This window comes from Meleagris gallopavo, chromosome Z (assembly GCF_905368555.1).
Source record: "Meleagris gallopavo chromosome Z, MGAL_WU_HG_1.1, whole genome shotgun sequence".
Classification (NCBI taxonomy): domain Eukaryota; kingdom Metazoa; phylum Chordata; class Aves; order Galliformes; family Phasianidae; genus Meleagris; species Meleagris gallopavo.
The window spans coordinates 35852067-35875126 of NC_139435.1; the positions used below are offsets into that span (position 1 = coordinate 35852067).

The 23060-nt window shown below is 34.8% G+C and overlaps 1 protein-coding gene and 1 long non-coding RNA gene across 2 annotated transcripts in view; one reads left to right on the plus strand and one right to left on the minus strand.

Annotated features, from left to right (window-relative positions):
* Positions 1–395: 395 nt before the first annotated feature.
* ALDH1A1 (aldehyde dehydrogenase 1 family member A1) overlaps positions 396–23060 on the minus strand; it is a 30768-nt gene continuing 8103 nt past the window's right edge. Inside the window, exons 2-13 of the mRNA XM_085214481.1 lie at positions 22047–22151; positions 20860–21000; positions 17681–17810; positions 16560–16621; positions 14524–14652; positions 12947–13060; positions 11178–11280; positions 10487–10671; positions 7078–7242; positions 5048–5205; positions 3035–3109; positions 396–1009 (exon numbers count right to left, since the gene is read on the minus strand). Coding sequence (XP_085070607.1) covers positions 937–1009; positions 3035–3109; positions 5048–5205; positions 7078–7242; positions 10487–10671; positions 11178–11280; positions 12947–13060; positions 14524–14652; positions 16560–16621; positions 17681–17810; positions 20860–21000; positions 22047–22151 — 1440 coding nt within the window. The 3' untranslated portion in view covers positions 396–936. The remainder of the gene's footprint in view (positions 1010–3034; positions 3110–5047; positions 5206–7077; positions 7243–10486; positions 10672–11177; positions 11281–12946; positions 13061–14523; positions 14653–16559; positions 16622–17680; positions 17811–20859; positions 21001–22046; positions 22152–23060) is intronic.
* LOC146542208 (uncharacterized) overlaps positions 14647–23060 on the plus strand; it is a 39920-nt gene continuing 31506 nt past the window's right edge. The window contains exon 1 of the long non-coding RNA XR_014880695.1: positions 14647–14914. This is a non-coding gene — a long non-coding RNA (uncharacterized LOC146542208). The remainder of the gene's footprint in view (positions 14915–23060) is intronic.

A 23060-nucleotide genomic window follows, 5' to 3' on the forward strand; every position in this document is an offset into this window, starting at 1 on the left:
TGACACACTTCTCTGACACAGGATTTTTACAAAAATACCAATTAACGTTATTACTGAATGTTACATTTTGATCACATTGGATTATTTCAGTTGGTGAAACAAAGGAAACTCTCATCTTCCCTTCTCTCGTTATTTCCTGTTTGTCATCTCTTAAGAATTTTTGATGTATTTATCACTTCAGAGCCAAATGCTGTCTCTTAGCAAAGGGCCACTGTTCCATGTTCATATCTTTCCATTTAATTAGGGAGTTTAGTCTCTATAAGGACAAGATGATGCACTTCCAATGACTTCAACATATCACTGAAACAGTAGTGTACCTTAAAGGATGTAAAATATGTCCTATATAATGCCCAGTAGTAAGCCAGTGCAATATAAAAGACTAAAGAAAAAGTAGGTTTCATTTTTGAAGTAGGATTTTATCATTCTTTAATAGTATCCAGATTACATTTGTGTAGTACTCAGTATGATGAAAGAATTTAGCAGTTGTAGAAAGCTATCTAGAAGAAGTCTATTATTTTTGAAAGAAACAAAATAGTATTCACCTGCTAGTTACTCATAAGTGCTTTTTTTAAGGTCACAAAGAAAAGACAGCTTGCCATCTAACATTTACAAGACCACACAAATTCTAACAGTACTTGCAAAATATAAAGTAAAAGGACCATTTCCATAACACTATGAAGAGCTTCCACTGAAAATAAAAATAATCCTTAACAAACATTTCAAAGAAGTTAGTCATTTTCCAAACATGAAATTTTCCCTTTCTTAGTTAATTACATTAAATTTTCTACTTTATTATATTGTTAATGTAAGCAAGCTTTTCTTTTACAATCAGAAAGCAAAAAGGTTAATGAATAATGCAGGACATAAAGCATTTCAGAATTCAAATAGCTTCTTCAGTTTCATCTGAAGAAACTAAATTCTGCACATCAAGAAGAGTTATGAGTTCTTTTGTGGAATCTTGATTGTGACAGTCTTAACTTCAGTGTATTCATGAAGGCCGTATTCTCCCCTAGACAAAAGAAAACCATGAGCAATACAAGAGTTAATAGGTTAATACTTTTAATACAAATTATGTCCTTGATTATATTTTTAGTGGTGCTGTTCAATTGGGCAGATGGGTAACAGGGTTAATAGATATATCTGTAAGACATCTGTGCAGTTAAACTGCTTTTGGATGCCTTTCGAAAAGCTGTAATAATTGTTTCCTGGGAAAAGTGGGAAAGAGAGTGATTTCATTTCTGTGCAAACGAATGGCATTCAATCAGTGTAGTGCATTTCTAAACTGAGTTTCTGTGCAACAAATCAGGCATGCGTTAGGTCTTTACAGGCATACACAACATGTCTTTTGACGAAGCCTTCCTCTGCTGTCAAGAGTCTTTTCTAGAGTCTATGAAATAGAAGCTTAATCTCAAGTAAATTGGAGCAATAATTAACCCTCTGTGAAATCTCTGAGACAGTGAAAAATACTTAATCTTAGTGTGATGTTCTTAACATGATTCCACCTTAAAGTTTTACATGACAAGATGAAGCTTACTTATGGGTCTAGCTGGTTGGCATTTGATGCAGAAAAAGTATTTAGACATAACTTGACTGTTTTCTGGAACAAAAAGTTTCTGTGATGCAACACTATTCAGTTCCCAAAAAAATCTAGATACTTATGTACGCAAAACAGAAATCTGTACTCCAGACTCTGCTGTGGGAAAACGAATCCCAACTTTTTTACTGTTTTGGTGATGTATTTTGTTAATATGAGACAGTTGTAGTCTACTTCCTAATGGTGTTAAAATTCCAAGAACTATATAGGGATTCCAGGAAACTGATGGTTTGACACACTGACTTCATTCAATGCAATTTTTTCACACATATTTCTGCTACTTCTACAACTGATTCCCAGCTGCTTACAAAGCTTTTTTTTTTTTTTTTTTTTTTTTCCCCATGGCAGACCTTTATCTGGTGCTTATTCCTTCTATCACTATTCCTTGCTCTTCAGTGGAAATTTTTTTTTTTTATTAGAGTACTAGTTGCGATTTTGGGCCAAGCATTAGGAAAAACTTCATTTGTGAAGATTTCCCAATTTTTGGCAATCAAGTGCAAAACAGTCTGTGTTAGCAATGGTCCAGATGTGGTGCTTTTTTTTTTTTATAATTTATTTTGTTGTTTTCATTTTGACATTTCCTGATGCTCTCAGCATATATATATATCTTCCCTTCGAAGCCATTGGCACATTATTTGCTATCAGGAGCATATTGAATCCAATAATAAGCAAGTATTAAAATCCTAGCTTTTATCTCTTTAAAATAATAAAAAAAATCTGATGCCCTTCTCTTGCATTTCTTAACAAAAAATTGCTGTGATTTATGTTCCAAGAAGCCCAAAAGCAAAATGCTATAATGTAGGAAAAGTGCAGGATATCGTATCTTTAATAGTATAGCACATGATATGAATCTAATGCTAGTATGAATATCAGAATGGATGCGGATCAAAGAAGACATGATTCAAACTGAAACTGGATTAAATCTTAAGTCTGAAACAATTAGATTAGCTTTTCATTTCTATAAACTGTTCCACTTCTTTTCCCACTTCTCGGGGAAAAGACGAGAGTATTGCAACTATACTGTTTTATTTTACAATATGTTTGATCAAGTTGGATAGTAAATTCAAGGATTTTAAAATGTCTGGCATTGTTAAAAAAGGGACACTTGCAGGGGATTCCACAACCATGCATGATTTCTGTGTACATATATGCATGTCAATGACACTTTCTATGTATATGCAAAAACTGTACACCATAAACACAATGAACAGTTTTTCATATTAATAGACTCCAAACTACTTCAAGCAGTTATTGTGAAAATTTGCTTTGTAAAAGAATTCTTTGCTTGACATTGTGCCTGACATGAGATTTCTGAATATTAGATAGAGTAGTTTGACAAAATCTCAAGATGGTCATCCTAGCTGTGAATGTTAATAGTTGGAATTTGGAATTTCATTTTCTATTTCCTATGATTCTACAGTATTAAAGTTGTTTACTTACAGTTCTCTTCCATTTCCTGACATCTTAAATCCTCCAAAAGGACACTGAGCGGACAATGCACTATAACAGTTAACCCTGGAAGAATAATTAAAAAAGATTTTAGAAATATGAAACAACCTTTCTCACTTCTGACAAGTAAGTGTTGTGCCATCAACTACAATATGTCTGTGGTGATATTCATAAAATACATATGAGTAATGCATTTGCAAGAAATATGCTACTGTGACGAAGTAGCATATTGATCAAAGGTCTTCAAGCTGAGTGAAAGTCACATCTTTCTTCTGATACTAACAATGAATCTCCTTCCTGATTAATGATTCAGCTCTCAACCCAAATACTAAGCACAGATAATTCTTCTGCATGTATACTTCCAATAGGTAAATTCAGGTCACTTAAAAATTTGTTCAGAAACTTTTTTTGGTTCTTCTCAGTGTTAAGCCATTCCATACTGTGGCTGAAAACAAACAAGTATACAATGCATAAGAATAGAATGGGAATTTGTACTAAAAAGAGTTTGGGCAGAATACGCAGCCAATAAGCAATATCTATTTTTCAACATTGTCAAATCAGATGTTCTCTATTTTCACATCTTATATTTTTTTCACTACCAGTCTAGTGGTTTATTAGGAAAAGAACTGGGTATAAGGAAAAGGTTCTTTACCAAAAGGGTGGTTGGGCACTGGAGCAGACTCATGGGGGCAGTAGCCAAACCTGCTAGAGTTCAAGTGGTATTTGGATAATGCCCTCAGACACATAGAGTTTAATTTTGAGTAGTCCTGTGTAAAGCCCAGATTTGGGCTCTATGATCCTGGTGGGTTCCTTCCCACTCAGCATATTTTGTAACTCAATAAAAAGATTCTTTTCATTGTTAAGGATTCCTAGACAGATCAACAATTGCAGAAGAGTGAATAACAAAGATTTTACTTTTGCTTTAATCTTTCATCCTTTTGAAGGAGTATTATCTCTTAGGTCAAACTTGTTAACTTTTATAAAATATATGTTTTTAGGTCACAGGACATCAGCAGAAATTTGTACTCATGACAAGTCCTTTAAGATAAAAAATAGTAAGCACACATTTTTGAGTTCAAGTGAAATTAATTGTTCACTTTCTGATAGGAAAATGTGGGACTCTTTGTAAGTCATTGTATAGTCTGATGTTCCTTCAGGTTTCCACTTTTTTTTCTCCCAGTCTTTGTCTTTTTAGTTTCGTGTAGGCTGCCTTTTACTTTTCCATTTCTACATGACAGTTTTTTTGGATGCTTTTTCTGCCTTACGGTTCCCCTTAGCATCTTTTCCTCCCTACTTATAACAGTTTTTAGAATTATAGAATCATAGGATACATAGAGTTGGAAGGGATTTTTAAAGACCATCTAGTCCAGCTGCCCTGCAATAAACAGGGACATCCACAGCTAGATCAGATTGCCTTTGAAGCTTGTCTTCGAAAGTCTTCAGGGACAGGGCATCAGCCTGATCTCTAGGCAAGCTGTTCCAGTTCCTCACCACCCTTTCTATAAAAGACTTTTTCCTTCTGTCCAACATAAATCTACCCTCTTTAAGCTTGAAGCCATTTCCCCTTGTTCTATCACCACAGACATTGCTTCTTCCATCCCTTCTGATCCTTATACTTTTTGAATCATGTTATATCAGTCTTTTCCTTCACAGGAAGTTTTTCTGCACAGATTAATGGTCAAGCAACTTCAAATAATGGATTTATTTGCACATTACAGAAAATGATCCTGCAAATTGAGTATGTATTGGATTACCCCCAAATCCTGAATAGAAAAGAAACTAGTGTCTTTACTTTCTTTCCTTTTGTTTTCTTTCACTTTTAGTAAGTACATTTAATTTTTTCAGACTAAGTTTACAGGGCAATTGTGTGAAGAACAAGAAGTATTTATGTAATATCTCAGTAGGTACGGACAAGTAAAGGGTGAAATACAATAGTGTACCAGCAAAAGCAGTTTTTTGGTTTTCTGCATTTCTGAGGGAAGATTTAAATGAGGCATGACTTACCACACTGTCCCAGCCTGAAGAGCAGCTGCAAATGTCAGTGCTTTATCAATGTCTTTGGTAAAAACTGCTGCTGCTAAGCCATAGGTAGTGTTATTTGCCCTCTTGATAACTTCATCTATAGTTTTAAACTTCATGATTTGTTGAACAGGTCCAAATATCTGTTTTAGGCACATACAAATACATGAAGTGGACTAGCGTATCTCATTTTCACAAACAACTTATACATAATAAAAAATGTTTCTTTCAGACAGTCTTGTTCCTAAATTCAGTCAGCCAAGGTTATACATGTTAGAGTTCTAAAATGGATTATAAATTAACATGGAGGTAATATTTTTATAGTATGGAGAAAATCAAGTTGGCCTCTTGTAAAAAAAAAAAATGAATAAAGCAGTAAATAAGAGAAAATACACAATGAAAAAATAAATAAATAAATTAGATGAAGAGATGCCTAGCATAACAGGTATGTAGCATGGAATTATGGTATGTTACAGATCTATACTTGTGACTAGCCAACTGGTATTTGTTCAGGAAACCCTAAGCTCAAAAAGATATTCAACGTATCTCTCTCCTAAACTATTAATTAGTTTTTCATTTCTGCAGATACTGGCACAATTAAACATGCATACCAAGAATATATCTTCTGCTCTCTTTCTGGGTTCTATATGAGAAAATATTCTATTAGACTTCTCTTTCTCACTGCTATCTCTCTGTGTTTGCAGCTATATATGAACATTACCTACTACTTCATGCTAACACTATGTAGGGCGGGGGGGCATTATTGCATCTAATTACTTCAGTTCTCATCACTTATGAGACTTCCACTTGATTTTATTGGAAAATATTTACTCCTAGTTTCTAATTGGTGTTCCAAGAATTATTTACACTGATTACAAAAACAGTGAATGTTTCTTCAGCCTGAGATTAAAAATCCAAGCATTCTTTAAATTGTGTTTGCTCTCTGAGGTTTTGTTACTCAATAGATTCAAATATTGTGAGAAAATCAGTTCTTACTGTTGTACTGAACTAAAGGAAAGAAATAAACCTGTGAGGAAACATATCTGTGATGGCTCCTACCTGTTTTACAGATCAGAAGAAGCACTTCAAATTACTTTTTGGGCAACTTTATCTGTTTTTTCTTCTCTTTGCAATTAGCACTCAGTGCTCTGGTGTTCATTTTAACTGAGCCTTTTTAATTTTGCTAAACATTCTAGGTATGAGCAGCAGAATGCACTAGCAGTCTTGCTGGAAGAAAAAAAGTAACTCCTAGATGTCTTACAATTTTGAAGGAGCTTTCTAGCATGAAGAAATATAACAGACAGTAATTGCATCAGTTATTAACCCAGACAAATGAAAACAAAACAAAACAATACAACACAGAGAATGAAGAGGTCATAACTTTACTTTGAGATTGTGCTCACAGAACAGCTCTGTGCTCATAACCCTTTTCCTTCCAGCTCATCACTGCTGACCTAGCACTGCCCCCTTCGTTGGTTCAGTACAACACTGTACTTCAACACTGCGTGGGTACTTCTGCAAAGGAATTTAGGTTAAGCAACCCTGCAGAGGCAAAACTTTTCTGTAATTGTCACCAAGCAAAACTCCCGTGGGAAGCACAACTCATTGCAAAATAGCTGTTTGGTGCCTATTGTGTCAAAACTACAACTTGAGCTGCTCCTTAGGGAGTGCAGAGTTCACAAGTTATGTTTTCAAAGTTTGTTTCTTTGTAGCTGATAGGTGAGACATGGGCAGTATGAGGTGATGTAATTAACAGACCCAGCCTTAACATTTCTTATCTCTTATCTGCTTAAGGTGGTGCCTTTGCTGGCAGGCCAGCCTCATACTCCTCTCATTGACCTCTAATGGACTGGTGAAAGGGGCACAAGAAACCAAGAGAAGGACTTTAAACACCAGGCTGGAACAACAGATTAACTTGGAACATTTTTATATAGTCTCTTGACCTTCTGAATGGATATTTTGTACACACATTTAAACAGAAAAACTGCACTATCGACTGCCAAGAATTTATTTACCTCTTCTTTGGCGATGCGCATATCATCCGTAACATTAGAAAAAACTGTGGGCTGGATGAAGTAACCCTTGTTTCCCCATGGACCTCCTCCACATTCCAGTTTGGCTCCTTCTTTTTTCCCACTCTCAATTAGATCCAGGATTTTTTGAAACTGCTCCTTATCAATCTAAATGAAAAGATACACAGGGATTAGAACAGTGTCTAACTCACAACTTAACAATGTTCCAGCTTTGTTCAACTGCATGTGTTGAAGAAGAACATCTGGAGAGCCTGGCAAACATTCTTGTCAATAACTTATAAAAGCCATTCAGATAAATCAGTAATGAGAAATTTTCACTCAGAAGAATCAGCTGTATAAGGACTGATAGTGCGCGTATCTTCAATATAAATGAAAGAAAATCTATAAAATAAACGTATCTGGTACTTTTTCCAGAACTGTTCTCAGCTGCAAATGATTCATAGAAATGAGAATTGATGAGCTTCTGAAGTTTCTGAAGTTATAATAGAGGGATTGATCTAGCCTGCAAGATTCTTCTGTACTTCACTGGGGTTGGTAGATTGGCCCTGCTGTTTTTCTAAAACATTAAAGAATGTCAAAAAGAAATGGTACAATATAACTGAAATTCACTGCTATTTTTAAGTTCTTCTGAGTTGTTAGTAGAATAAAGACTCAGCATTTGTGGTTTGGGAAACATAGATTGCAGATTTTATTATTTTTTTTACTGGATGAAGCCAACTTCTGTCCTTCTTCCCCAAGTTCACCAAGAAAGACAGCATATGCCAAACACATTACAGTTTGGCTTCATGGTACAGCAGATTGCAGTGACTTCAGCTGGAAAGGGAATGGCAGTATGGCAGTACAATAAAAGTTTATATTTCTCTAACCTCTTCCAGTTTTTTAGCTACAAAAGATAAAAACAAATATTGTGAACAGGACAAGAAAGAGCTCAGATTTGCTTTTATCTTCTTCCCTCTTCAAATCTACTAATCAGCACTTCATGCATTAGAGAAATTATCCACAAAGTAACATTTATTTCAAGAAAAATTCAATGGTAAGGCCTGTTTGGTGGAGGCACCGTTGTTTTTTTTTTTTTTTTTTTAAACTTAAATTTTTAGAGTCATAGAATCCTTAAGAGTTTGAAGGGACTTTTAAGCGCCATACTGTGTAGCTCCCCTGCAATGAGCAGGGACATCCACAGTAAGATCAGGTTGCTCAGAGCCTGGTCCAGCCTGGCCTTGAGTGTCTCCAGGGACAGGAGACACTCTCTGGGCAACCAGAGAAAAAGATTCTTTTTAACAATTTCATGACTCTTCAATCTGTCAGAGTTCAACTTTTCAATCACTAGCTAACGAAGACACTAAAATTACTTCTAGGGGGGGCTTTTGCACAGAAATTCTTTTCTGTGTTCACACTCATCACTCAGTGAAGTAGACATTTTATTCTCTTACTCATGCAATAAAAAAGGTGTCATTTCACTTAAACAACAAATATTACTATTTCAGTCATAGAACAACACAGCATTTTAAAAGGTTTGGGAGATTCCTGGATGTATATTAGACTAAACAGTTATTCAACTAAAGCTGTGATAAAAGCTTATAATTTTAGGGGTATTTATTTCTGGGGATATTTATAAGGAGGTGATTTTTAGTTCCATGTGCTCCGCTTGTCATTATACTTTCAAACAATTGCCTTAGTGCACACTGAAGACATAAAGTTTCTGCTATCCTGGTGGCCAAATATCTCTTGTGCATAAACATCATGAAGAAAAAATGTTTAGATGATACAGCTGAAGTTTTTTTCAGTCATTTCTTTGTTATTGTTATCATCATAATTTTTCTTAATAATCTGAGAATTATCATATATATGTTATTTTACATTTCAGCAGGGCTTTTGTATTTTCTTTCATGCCTGCTGTGCAAAGCACTACCTAAACTTGTGGCCTAAGGGAGGTGCTCTCCCAGATTGCCTATGAACTGGTGGAAAAATTTGGCTTTCAATGAAGCTACATGACACAGGAACACTGTGAATCAGTTTACATTTTGAAAGAGAATTAGGCAAAGAACACTGTGGAATGTAAGGCAAACGAATATTCAAAGCAACTACCACAAAATAAATTCATTTAAACAGCTTTGCTGTATTTTTTTCCATTAATGTGGGACTATAGGAACAACATAGACAAAACAAGAATCTACAATTTTAGCAGGAGAAACTTTGCTAACTTGTGAAAATCTTATATTTCTATTAAAGCTTGCTAAGAGAAAAAAGGAGATCAAGAAAGGCAAATGTATTCACTAATTCCTTTTTTTCAAATATTTAACTGTCTGCTTTTAAGTAAAAATTTACTTTTCTTTCACATTTAAATTGATACTATGAATTTCAAACTCAGTAAACTCACAAAAACTCACAATCATAACTCCCTATTAACTCTGTTAGCTGTACAACAGATGCACATTTGAATTCCTGAAGTTTCCCTGTTAGAAACTTCCTGTCTTCTGACATTTAGATTAAGCTTAATATATTAGTTCATTAGCTAGACACATTGCAGAATAAGAAAATACTGTTTTTTACAATTTTTGCATTCTCCAAAACTTTTACATCTTAGAACGCAATTTTCCAATTTATTTCATTTTCTGATTACATAAAGTGACTGTGAAAATTAATGAATAATATATAACCTTATCAAATGTGTGAGACTTCCTTTGTTTCAATCTTTTGCTTTGTTTCTGTTACAACTCCTTTGTTTTGCGATGATCAAACTTATTTACAGTTGCACTGTCAAGAAAGTGAATATCCTATAGTACAAACTAATATGGCTATAAGTCAATTAATTTAGCAGTGACCAATAGAATCCACAGAATCCAAAGTACTATGATAACAATGGTTAACAATTTCCGCCTTCATTTAATGGGGAATCTGTTGGCATAATTTTTTAACACCAAAAGGAAAAATACAAAATGTTGATTTTTAATTGTGTGGCATTCTAAAACTGAGATCAGTATAACGAAGACCTAGCATCTTGGAAAAGAGTAGGAAATGCTCTCAGCTTTAATTTCCTCAAGTTACTCATTTACTGAGGTACCAATTGAATATAATGCTAGCACTATAATATGGGAGGTCAACTTGCACTTTTACAGCTGTTGCACTGGAACTTTCTCAAAGCATTGAAGTTCTGTATAATGGTCCCCTTTTCCATACCAAATGGATCTGGAAAATAGAATGAAATCATACTCCTGTCTTACTAATTCTCTGATGGTAATGCAAACAATTCTCATTCCAGTTTTTCTTCCTGATTCTCAGTCTAGTCACTAGTCAGTGGTTCTCAGTGTTAACACTAAAACAAGAGCAGGTTTAGGAGTACATTAAAGTGGGATGTTCTGCCAAAATTAAATGAGAGACATATATTACTCACTTGAGGACCTTGCTGTACGCCAGGCGACAGAGGATCCCCAAGAATGTACTTCTTTGCTCGTTCAATGCTCCGGCGAACAAACTCATCATAAATAGGCTCCTCCACAAATATTCTGGATCCTGCTATACAACACTGTCCTTGGTGGTAGAACAGACCAACGTGTGCAAATTCCACAGCTTCATCCACTGCAAAGAAATGCAGAGTTCATCAGTCATGAATTTGAGTGGTAACCTCGTGAATTATTTGTAGACTTGTCATGTCATCTCATTTCTCTTTTTACCACTTTTTATTTCCATGATCATTTAAAATATAAGAATTCATTCATTTTATCAATGTCCAAAGCTACTCTTATACGTCGCAGCACCGTATTCTGACAAAAAAACACATTCAACCATTTTATGTCAAATATTGATTCAGCATTATCATGAGAAGTCCACTAGGAAGATAATAAACCATCTATCAGGTTTTGATTCTGAATTCTTCTTGCATTAGAATCATAATTATAACAAGTAAGCGTTGGCAGACTATCAGATATCTCAGTCCAGCCAAACGGCCAGCAACTGCTAGTGACAATCTACTTTGAAACATACAAACAAACAAAAGCACACCAAAATTCTTCTTTAAGCAGATATGAATCATTTTTTTTACAAAATGAGAACAGACCAGGTTAAGTAATGAAAATTCTACTAACAGTCTGCATCTGCAAATATAATGTTAGGACTTTTTCCTCCAAGTTCCAGTGTAACTCTCTTCAGATTGGTCTTCCCTGCTGCTTCCTTGATCAATTTGCCAACCTAAAAGTTAGAAAAAGGATGTCACTTTAAAATAATATGATCCAGCAACATTCAGAAATCATAATCACAGTTCATAATTGTACACTCAGTAGCTGCATACATAATTAATTGCAGAAATAAAAGTAAGAAGAAAAAATGAGAAACTAGTATTGGAAGTGGAGAGTCAATACGTAGATGACTTTCAGTCTAGAAACCAATAATAGGCCAGTTTTGTAGAACCTATTTTCCTAGGAAATGTTAATGTTAGCTGTCAAAGATAAATGGCAATTTTTTGGTACCAACACCCTAATGGCTTGCACCTGTAATCTGAAGTAGGTTCTATTTTGTACTTTGCCAGGCTCTCAATAAAATGATTTTCCCCTTTTTCATTTATGGGAAAGCCTTTTGATGGATAACTTGTATGAGAGAAGTTGTAGATATCCACAGTGCCAAATCTTACTCATAGTCGTTTCTCCTTTATCAATAATAATGAGACCAGAAAGAAGAGGAAATGAGCATGGCTAGACAGAGACTGTGCTGTTTCTTTCAACTAAAGGCATAAATAAAGGAAATTTTGTAATATGAAAAAATAGCAGGGAAAATTGAGAGGTAAAATGCATTTGTAGAACTTGCAGCTTTGGCCTATAACTGCTAGTGTGTAGCAGCCACCAGATAACATCCTGGCTGTGACATTCTTCCTGACTTTGGGAACAGAATTTCTTCCTGCTGAATTACACTGTCAGAAGTAAAATACAGGAATGAAAATCTGGAAACACGTTCCACTGTCCACTTTACTTTGGAGGTATACTGGGCACTAGGAATTGTAGCTGTTACAATTGGGAACATTTATGGAACATTTCTCAAATCTCTTTGCTTGGGGTTCTTCTTGTTTCCCATAGCTTTTGTGGTCAAGGTTTCTGAGTTTTCTCAGTGTGTACTGACTGCTGATATGAGGCAGTGATATTTATCTTTGGAATGTACATCCAAGAAGTTAAAAGACCAATTGGCAATACTTCCATGAAGTATGTATACAGATAAATAACGTAAAATACTCAAGTAAGGATAAAGTTTTATAGTGACAGCAAGGACAAATCTTCAGTCATATCAATAACTATTCTTGGAGTAAAGGGAAGGGAAACTTAACAGTGACTTACTTATCAACTGTTGAACTGATACATATTCAAATAAACTTCTAAGACCACCCCAGTGATCATCCGTACAAACACAAAAATGTCATTAGCTCATCAAAGTGTGTGTAGGACTGGAGATGACATTTCTGAAGTAAATACATACCACCATATTGTTATTAGAGACAGTACAGGACAGTGTCTTTCAGTTTTTTGCATTTTTTGAACTTATTTTTTATTAAGAACTAAACAAGAAAAAAACTATAAAAGTGTTTTGTCTTTAAAGGACAAGCCTTAAAATAGCATTAATGTACTAGAACCTACTGTATGTCATGAGGTGCCTTTGTTTGAATGGTTTTCCTGCCATACATTGTTTAAATACGTTTAAAGTTAATAGTAACCAACAAATCATTAAACAGACTTTGTTTAACAAACCAACAGCCAAAAGAAAGAAAAAAAAACTTAAAACAGTTACATAGAAAAAAGTTAGACATTAAATCATTACTTGGAATCAGTGGGGCACAGTTCCTGCTTATATTTTCTTGCATTCATTATAATACCTCAGTAGAGCCTGTGAAGGACACTTTGTCTATGTCCATGTGGTGAGAAATTGCTGCTCCAGCAGTGGGTCCAAAGCCGGGCACAATATTCACAACTCCAGGTGGAAATCCTGCCTGAATTGGAAGAGAGAACCCCATAAAATCAGGGAAGTGATAATGACCTGGAGACTGTCTCCTATAGTCTGACATCAATTTTCAGTTCTCAAGCCAACTTTTCCTAGTTGTACAGCTGTTTTCAGTCTCAGTGCCCCAGATACATTTATTCCTTGCATAACTTACCCACCCAAACCACAGCAACTTGAGGCCATTTCCCCTTGTCCTGTCACCTGTCACCAGTGAGAAGAGACCAACTCTGCTTGCTGTAAGCACCTTTCAGATATGGGAAAAGAACAATAAGGTCTCCCCTCAGCCTCCTTTTCCCCAGACTGAACAGCCCCAGTTCCTTCAGTCTGTGCTCGTAGGGCATATTCTCCAAGCCCTTCACAAGACTTGTTGCCCTTCTTTGGACCTGCTCCAGTATATAAATATATACTTAATTAGGCTCAGGACAGACCTGAGTTACATTCTGTGTAGAGTTGCTTTTCCACACAAATGAACTTTCTAATATTTATTGTTAAACAATAATAGAAAGGGTATTTTAGATTTTTTTTTTTTTAAGTTATCCCCCTGCCCCACTATAAGAGCATTTTCTACGAGATACAATAACGGCAGGATTTAGTTTACTCTTAATACTCATTTAGTTTGCATGAAATAGCAAACCACAGCCCATGTGCTTTGCTGAGTCATAGTTTTGAAGCAGAGTAATAAAATGTGCTAAGTCACTGCCAACACGCTGCAAGGTCACTGAGTTAGCAATTATTGAAGTCCATGCCAATTCTTCAAACATTTTAGATTACATTTGTTGATCTTATTGGGAAACAAGATAGCTGAACTATTTAACTGTTCTTCATTGGGTGTTTACTGGGCTGAGTACAATAGCCAATGTTACTTTGGAGCTATTGGATAAACTATAACACTCCTTGTGTTCAGGAGCACAAAGTGTATTCTGCCATTTTCAATGTGAAGAGAGTTCACAAGTTTGGCATCAGTCAAGCAATGCAGGTTTACAGCTCTCTGTTAATTATAAACCCAGGTGGGTGAAAGGTTTGTTCAGTTAGAAAATAATAATAATTAGGCTCTTTTCTGTGATAACTATGCTAATAAAGTCCTTGCCATTCACTTCTAAATATCCTGCTCCTGACTTAATATTTACTTTTGACTTTGAAAGGCACTGCGCAAATATGTTTGCCAAAGAATGGAATGCAGTTTAGTAAATTAGTATTGTATTGTTTTTTTTTTTTTTTTTTTTTTTTTTTAACTCTGTTTGTAGGTGTGTATGAAGCTGTGTATATGCATGCTTTTGCGCTGGATTTACTTAACTGGTTCACAGTAGGATAGGTTCCATAGTACAAGGCTAGACATGTAATGAGAAGTACTTGCAAAGGACAGCCTAGCTTACATTACCTCTGTGGCATTTCAGCTGCAGTGTTCTATTACATTTCTGAGAAGGGCAAAAAGCAATGCTGTTACCAACTTACCTCTTTAATTAAGGATCCCATGTAAAGGGCACTCAGAGGTGTTTGTTCTGCTGGTTTGACAACCACCGTGTTTCCACAACAAAGTGCAGGGGCGATCTTCCAGATAAACATAACCAATGGGAAGTTCCACTAACATACAGATGAGAATGTGTATCAGATTACTAATACATAACCAAAACCTCTTTGCTTTTTTCTATGATTATAGTGCGAATTGTCAAGTGAATAGTTGAACTTTTTATTGAACTCTTTTCAGTGTGAAGATATTTTGAGAAAGCAACTAGCAAATCATGTTGTACAAAGATCAGTGATTTTGGTATATATGAATCCAGGGGACGGGAAACAACAAGACTACACCTCCAACAAAGCCTGACAGAAAGCTGCTGGATTAGTGGTAAGTTGGCAGTTCTGTTATCTTGTTTCTTGAATGATCTGTCATCAATTCAGTTTTCAAAGAGAGACAAAGTAATAAAGCATAATACTGCCCCTACACTCCTTCATGGTGGTTTTACTGTCATCTCCCTATTGTTCTTAGTTCAGCTGCAGTGCACTGACTCCTCTGGACCCCATATTCAGCAGTGTGAGGGACAAAAAAGAAGGTGAAAGGGCTCTGCCCCTTTGAAAATAATTCTAGTGGCTTAGGAAGCATTGAGCCTGTGAGACTCAGCAGAAAAGACACAGGAGAAAGTGGAGGAAAAGGCAGTTAACAGTTACCTATTATCTTGGAAATGCTTGGAGAAGTATAAATACATCTGTTCTTTATCTCTTCGGTTATCTCCTTTAATCTCACCCCACCCCCAGAAATAACAGGAGCACAAATAACTCAAAGTAAGAGATCACAAAGCTTTATGAATCTTCCTTACTGAAGCAGAACAGTGAGTGGAAGGGAAATGCTGAGCAGACAAAAGTATTTTGCAGTGTTCACATAATCCTCAAAGGTTGGTTTACGTACAGACCTTGAACTTGGCTTTAAATTTCAATTCAGAGAAAACAAAGATATGCTTAGAAGTCCTTGAACATTTTGCATAGGAAGCTAGCATATGTACAAAGTGTCCATAGTTCTAGACTGCAATTTGACATAGAAATTTGTCTAGTTCTTTAGCATATTTTGACTTTGCTTTACATGAAATATCTCGTGCCTGACCTACAAAACAAGCTAGAACAATAGTTCTTCAAGCTCTGCAAGAAGCTGGATCCAAATGGTGTTTTCCACCAATATAGTGGTCCAAAGGTACAGCAAATCTGCCAGGTCAACAGAAAGATATCAGGAATAAGAATGGACTCACATGTCCGAACAAGCCTGGCAGACAACCCGACTATTTTAGAATCTAGTAAGCTGTCAAGCAGGTCAGAGCAGACTTCCAAACCTAGCATGTGTGAAAAGAGATGGGTGGATCAGGAATGCCTAGTGCATGTAATCACTGTCACAGCTACCTATCTAAATTAGGTAAAGCTCAACAAAGAGTTTGATTTTCTCAGTATTTTGGATGCTCAGACTCAGGTAGGTCTTCTGAAATTTCACTTGGATTAAAAAATAAATCCGAAAAACACTGAACAAGAGCTTGGGAACTTCTGGCTTGGCACTCATTAAACATACTCTTTGCACTGCTGCTTGTACTGTCATGAAGGTAACTAAGTCATAACTAAAGATTGCAGTAGTCCAGATGCTATACTAAACAGAATAGATATTCCAGGTACCAAAGAGCTTATTTCTTTTAGGCTATAAATGTTACCCTCTCCACCTAGTTTATTTTCAATTCTTTCTGTTCCAACAGAACACAATTCTGTTTTTCAAACAAATTCAATCTTTTGAGATTGATCTGTGCTCCATCATACAGGGAGGAGAGAGGTAAGGCTTAACTAGACTGACTCTTCAAAACTCCACCTTAAAGAGTCTGATGAATACTCAAGATAGTCTCTACTTTTGGGAACAGAAAGTTTCTCACTGGTAATGTATCCACAACCTACAAAAGTTCAAAAACATGTTCATCTGCAACAGGAACATCTATGTTTTTTTTTAATAAATGACTCCAACTTACAGGAATAATTTGTCCACACACACCAACAGGCTCATGTCTTGTAAATGTGAAAAAGTTTCCATCTGAAGGAAGAAGCAATAAATTAAACACTCAGTAAAAGCATTTGTGAGAAACAGTTAAATCAAAAGAAGATAAAGTTACATGAAATCTTACTTATAAGTGATATTTTCAAAACCTTAACTGTGCAACAACAACCATGAAGTACATCTGGATTCAATCGCTGCTTTCTTCATAGCTCCAACATTTGACGCTGTCATTATGACTGAATTTTTGCAGTGATAACTCTTCTTCTCAAAGTGGTATGCACAGCATACCAATGGATATTCTTTGTTTCTCTTTTCTCTTTTCACCTTTTTCTTTTTCTGGAAAATACTTTTCTAAAAGCTACTTGCAATCCTAGGTACATATCAGACTTTTTATTTTTTAATATTAGATCTTATCTTAAATGAAATCCATTAAGTAAAATAAATTCTCTTTGATTCAAATAATCATGTGTTCCATTAAGCCTGGTATAGGGATCTACGTTATGCCAAAATTTGGTAGTATTTATCACTACTGTTTTCCTTAATTCTTTCTTTATTACCATTCCTTGTCCTTCTAAGAGAAGTCAGTTAGAAACAATGTTATTGTAGAGCTGCTCAGTGGGAGAGGAAACAGAAGGAAAATTCAGGAAAACAAAGGAAAGTTTCCTCATTCTTATCTCTTAGTACTGTTCCTAATAAACTATCTGATAACTGAAACAAGTATTATTGCTTTTGCTAATCTTAGCTTTAATAAGGAAATACTTGACTTTCATTACAGTACCATTGCATAAACAACCCATTGCTACACAAAAGTACCCAGTGAGGCTTTCTAGATGGCTAAAATATAGGCTAAAATATTCCTAGACATTAAAATGTACTTTGCAGTTGTATATAGAAAAAGAATACAACAATGCCAGTAACTACAATGAATGCTTATAATTAGCATTATGATAGATGTTAAATAAGGCATATTAAGAACAGTCTAAAATATATTCCATTAATAATTTTTATTGGTACTGCACAGCTTCTAGAAAAATATAGATTTTTACAGGTTACATTGCTTCAATTCTGTGCTTTTGTTATCTCAAAACTACTCACCCATTGGAACAGTTCGACCATGGATTTTATCAGCCCAGCCTGCACAGTAGCGTATTGTTTTAATACAGGCACCTAAATCCATTAAGTAGGCAGTAGAAAAGAGTTTGCCACCATCAATAGCTTCCATTGTCTGTAGACAACAGCAATTATGAAGTTAATATCAAACAAGAATTTAATCTACAAACAAGGAAATTTAATGGTATTTTATTCTCGGTGATCTATTCAGTTAGTAGGATCATTTTACATTTGAAATTCTGAAAAAGTTAACATTTTTTCCTATCTAAAATCACATAAAACATTATAGCTCATACTAAGTATTCTCAAAGTATAGATGGAAAAATCTACAGCTTGGAGTCTGTGGGTTAACTAATGCAAACAACGTGAGTGACCAGCACCTTTCAGTCTACGGATATTGACAACCAAGTTAGACAGTACTTTCCTGGCAATATCTGTCACATTAACTTAGAATTCTCTGGTTTTTAATTGCTAAGGGATATGTTCATGCTTAATGGATGCATGACTGGCAACTTATGTAGGTTACCTCCAGTTTATTTCCATGGAAAGTTCAACAGATATGAAGAGCACAGTAACACTGTTTGATAGAGCAAATTGTCAGCTATGATACACTGTTCTTCAGCATAGTCACCACCATTAGCTGTACATTTTCACTAGAAAAGGAAAACAGCCTGCATTCCACCAGTAAATGTGACCCCACTGTCACTGTCACCACTGATGAAATGCACCATGTTCAGCCTCACTGTGCTCGCATCCACTATTTGGTCTCCATAAATGTTTAGCAAATGTCAACAAAACTCAACAGATGCAATTTTTTTGCTGCATGGAGGAATTCATTTCCACACCTTTGCTTCACACACACTTCCATTTCAGATGTCAATCTGCCAAACTGCCCCTCAGCCATCCATTGCAAGGCAACAAAATTGCCAGAATATTGTTGGAAGATTAATCTTTACTGCCGTGCCACCAAAATTCACTTCTAATGTGGGATATAGTAAAATAGGAGGCATTACTTTCAGAGTAGGCCTTGTTTATGAAAAATTGTACTCAAAGCATGGAATCCAACCCACAAATAAAAACTTATCCTCCTCATGTGCAGAAGAAAGTTTTGAGACATTAGGAACCCAAGGGAGAACATTTCAATATGAAAAATAAATACAGAGAAGGCACTATTTTTTGTTTCTAGCTAACAATTGTGTGAAAAAACTTGCCTTATTTCAAGGCTGGCCTACTGTCCATCCCATGGCTCTCCATGCTAGGAAAATATACGTTCTAAACCTTTAAAATAATAGTCATTCAACATCTATTATTTTTAGTTGATTAATTTTGTGATTTGATGATCTCTTGGGGACACTAACATTAAATATGGCTGATATCAAATCTAGGGAGTATGCCATTTTAATGGACCCTAAATTTTACGATATTTTACTAAAGACCATGTGAAGTCCTTAAATAATGATAACATGCTGATCCTGATATTTTTTTATCAAGTTTCCTAGTACAAATATGGAGGGAACTTTCAGCTTTATGAACAATCTTATTAGGATGCTCAGGATAAAATATTCAAACAATAGTTTCAAGAACTAATCATATCTTAGAAATATTATTTTATTTCTAAATTTATTATTAGCACAGAGTTCCTTAGCTCCTTTACTCTTCATTTTGATGGTCTGGAAAGCACTTCACTCCAGCACACATTATCTAAGATGGAAAAGTATCTCATTAATGTGAGAACTATGTGGAAAATAAAAACTAAATCAGCAAAATAGAAGCTGAGGGAGGGAAAAAAGTTATGCATTCATATTACAAAAATGGCTGACGGGAACAAAAACTAAGTGCTCTGGCTTTCCTGTGGAAAAAAGATTATTTCTCTATCCTCTTTGCATGTGTAATGCCTTAGGCTATACAACAAAGAAGTAAATGCCACTTTATCTGGTATTGAACTGACAAAGGGCCATACCATTCCTTTTAAAAAATGTAGCTCTCTTAAAATTTACTCTTTCTCAGCTTCAAGAAACTTAGCACTATCAAGGACACAAATTTTAGTTACCCAACTTTTCTCAAGGTTATCACTCCATATCAAGATGACAGGATTAGTTTAAAGAAAGAGCGTTGCTGAAGAGAAGTGTAAATCTGAGAGTTGTAATCTTTAGAGTTCAAGGAAATAGCCACAGCTCTTATGAATTTTTCATTTGTCTTTTAAAAATCTGCTTGGGACACATGCAAGTGTCTTCCTACAAAAGAACAATAAGATGCTACAATGGCCAATAGATATTATTATATTTTGGAGGTTTGAATTTTATTAATTTGTTCTGGTTTGTAGCTAATGCTTAAATACTTAAAATTGTGATTAGATCAGTCTGAGTAATGATCCTGAGTGCTGGTATTATCTTCAGGATAATACAAACACTTAACGTGCTTAGTCGTTCAGCCCAGACTGTGTTTAAACTTGGAGAAAGCATCTTGATGGTAACATCAAACATGAGGTTTAAAACAAGTGTAGGATACCACCACACTTACCAAATAATTGGTACACCTCTATTTTGAAAGATCTTTCTTGCATTAGTACAGAGCTAGTAAACAGTGATAATGCTTAAGTGTCTGCAGATGAGCAGAAATATGGCCAACAAGCAGAAGTTACTAAACACAGGAAATCAACATCCACCACCCATGTTCTTCCTAATATCACACAACTTATTGTTTTCTTTGGTTCTGCTTAAGGTTTTTCACTGATTGCTAGTTGCAAACTGGAGTTAATGATATCAAAATACATACACATAAAATTTAAAATTTCTTCAAGTTCTAACCTGCTCTACTTATAAACTTTAAGCCTGTCTTTGAGGTTAGGCCTTGGTTCAGGCTTTGGTTTAGAAAAGTGTTGAGCATGGAGTCTATGTAAATTCCTTAAGACTCAACTACTGAAACTGCATGGATTGTAGGCTTAAGTATTACCTTGAAGCTAATTAAATACTGAAGAACTTTGTGGATTTGGGGTACCGGTAGACCTGAATACAACCCAATTTACATGGGCCATTCAGAACAGGTAAAAAATTATTGGGACAGCCCAAATTCCCAAAGGTTTAATGTGTTACTTCTGTTGGTATCTTCCTTTAAAATTTCGAACATTGGCTTTTTTACCCTCTTTGTTCACATATTATACTCACAGCTAATGTCAGTCGATCTCTTTCAACTAAATCAGCCAGTTTATTCAAGAGCCTTCCTCGTTCTGAAGCATCCATGGTACGCCAGGGTGATCCGAGCTCAAAAGCTTTTCTAGCTGCTTTAACAGCCTTGTCTATATCTGCCTGTGAGAAAAACAGAAAAACTTTTTAAATGTGTCATTCATGCTGGTTTTAAACATGCAAGGTGCTTCGCATCTCAATCTTATCAGAGTTAGTACATTAATTTTAGATAAGTTATTTCCTTTTAAACACTTTTATTATTGTTTCAGCAATGTGAAGTTCGATGAGATACAGATGAATTTTCAAAGCTTCTAAATTAAAAAAAAAAAACCAACCATACTAAGGAACTTATTTACAAACATTCATACTTTAAGAATCTCTGATTAGGGATTCATACACAAATTACAATACCAGTGAAATTTTATCTTTTTATGTAGAAAGAGACGCCAAAATCTGTAAGTTAAATTTTTAGATACTCAAAACTATCTAAAAATATCCGGCAGTGTAATGAATACCAGGTTAGAAAAATCTGTTCCTTAAAATGTTTTGTAAGATGAACACAGATTTACTATAGAGAAAAGTAAATAAATGCATTTGTTTATGAAAGTTTTAAGGGACATTTTTACTTAATATTATAATAGCAAAGGACTAATTCACCAGGTTTAGAATGCTAAGCTTAAGCACTCTGTATTCTAGGCAGTGTCTCTGCATTAAGCAAGCTAATTTGTCAATTCATTAATGTTTTTTATAAGGTAATGTATTATTTATCACTTGTCTTTCATTGATGTGAGAAAATACACCACAAATTTTATGAAACTCTTTTGTGTGCAAATGTGGTTCAGAATATACATGTACATAAAATAATAAAAAAGAAATATAAGGAAGAATATAAGGAAGAGCTGGGGAAAGAAGAAAAAAATAACAGTAATTACATATCTCTATTCAAAGACAGTAAAAAGAATTAGCATTGTTAACAAGAAAATTACCAAAAAACATTTCTATAGATCTTTCTTCTTATCAATAAATTCATAAGGGTGAAGCAGAAGAAAGTATATAGGATAAATCTTTGAGGTACTATTTTACCTCAACAGAGATGGATGTTCATCTTCTTACTTTTAATATAAAAGTGAATTTAAAGCTAAGGATAAAAGAATGAAAGTAAACCCTACCTTGTCACCTTCTGCAACCTCACAGATTTTTTCTTCATTCGCAGGGTTAAAGACATCAAATTTTTTACCGCTGACTGAATCATGCCATTCATTGTTTATAAATATCTGAAAATGAAAAAAAGTGCAGTAGTATTAATAATATTTATACCTATTGACTCTCCTCTATGTTTAAGAATAAATCTAGAGCTCTCTGATTAATTGCAGTTGGACTTGACCTCCTTAAGGTCTTTCCAAACCCAAGCAATTCTATGATTCTACAATTCTATGATAAGTACCGAAAAAAAAGTAGAGTAGGTATTACCACAAAACTTAGATGAGAACAGTGATGAAGTTAACCACCTTTTAAAAATTATCTTCCTTTATTTTTCTTTCTTTATGTGATAATTTTTTTGCAGTGTTTCATATTATAAGAGATATCATTACATAGAAGTCTCTCCTCCTTTAAACCAAACTCTGTGATGAACAGCAGAAGTACATTCCTAAACAATCTGCCCCAAACTGCTTTTCTTTCTTGATCTCACAGGATTGGTAAATATATATTATATAAAATAAATATATATATGTATTAAGTAGTCCATGAAGTTTATTGGGGAGCACCATTTCATTTTCTCCTGCCACAAAAGGCAATCCCACCAAAAAAAAAAAAAAAAAAAAATCCAATAACACTTTTGTCTGAAAATCAAGACTAAAATAGTTCCACTGTCAACTGAATGAAAAACAGAAATAACCTCTTAAGCAGATTAAAAAGTAAGCATGCATATTTATCTATTTCCATGCTACAGGAGAAAAATAATCAGACATAAAATTTCTCTTATTATTCATAAAAAATGTGGCTTTGTGGATTGGTTCCTACTGAATGTGTTTCTAAACAAGACTTGAATGTAGAGATGTAATTTTCTCAATATTCTACAGAAACTCAGCATTTATTCCATTAAACAGAGGCAGAAAACAAAAATCAAGAGGAATTAATTGTAATGAATAATTGTACTCACCATAAGTTTACTGCTAGCAGCC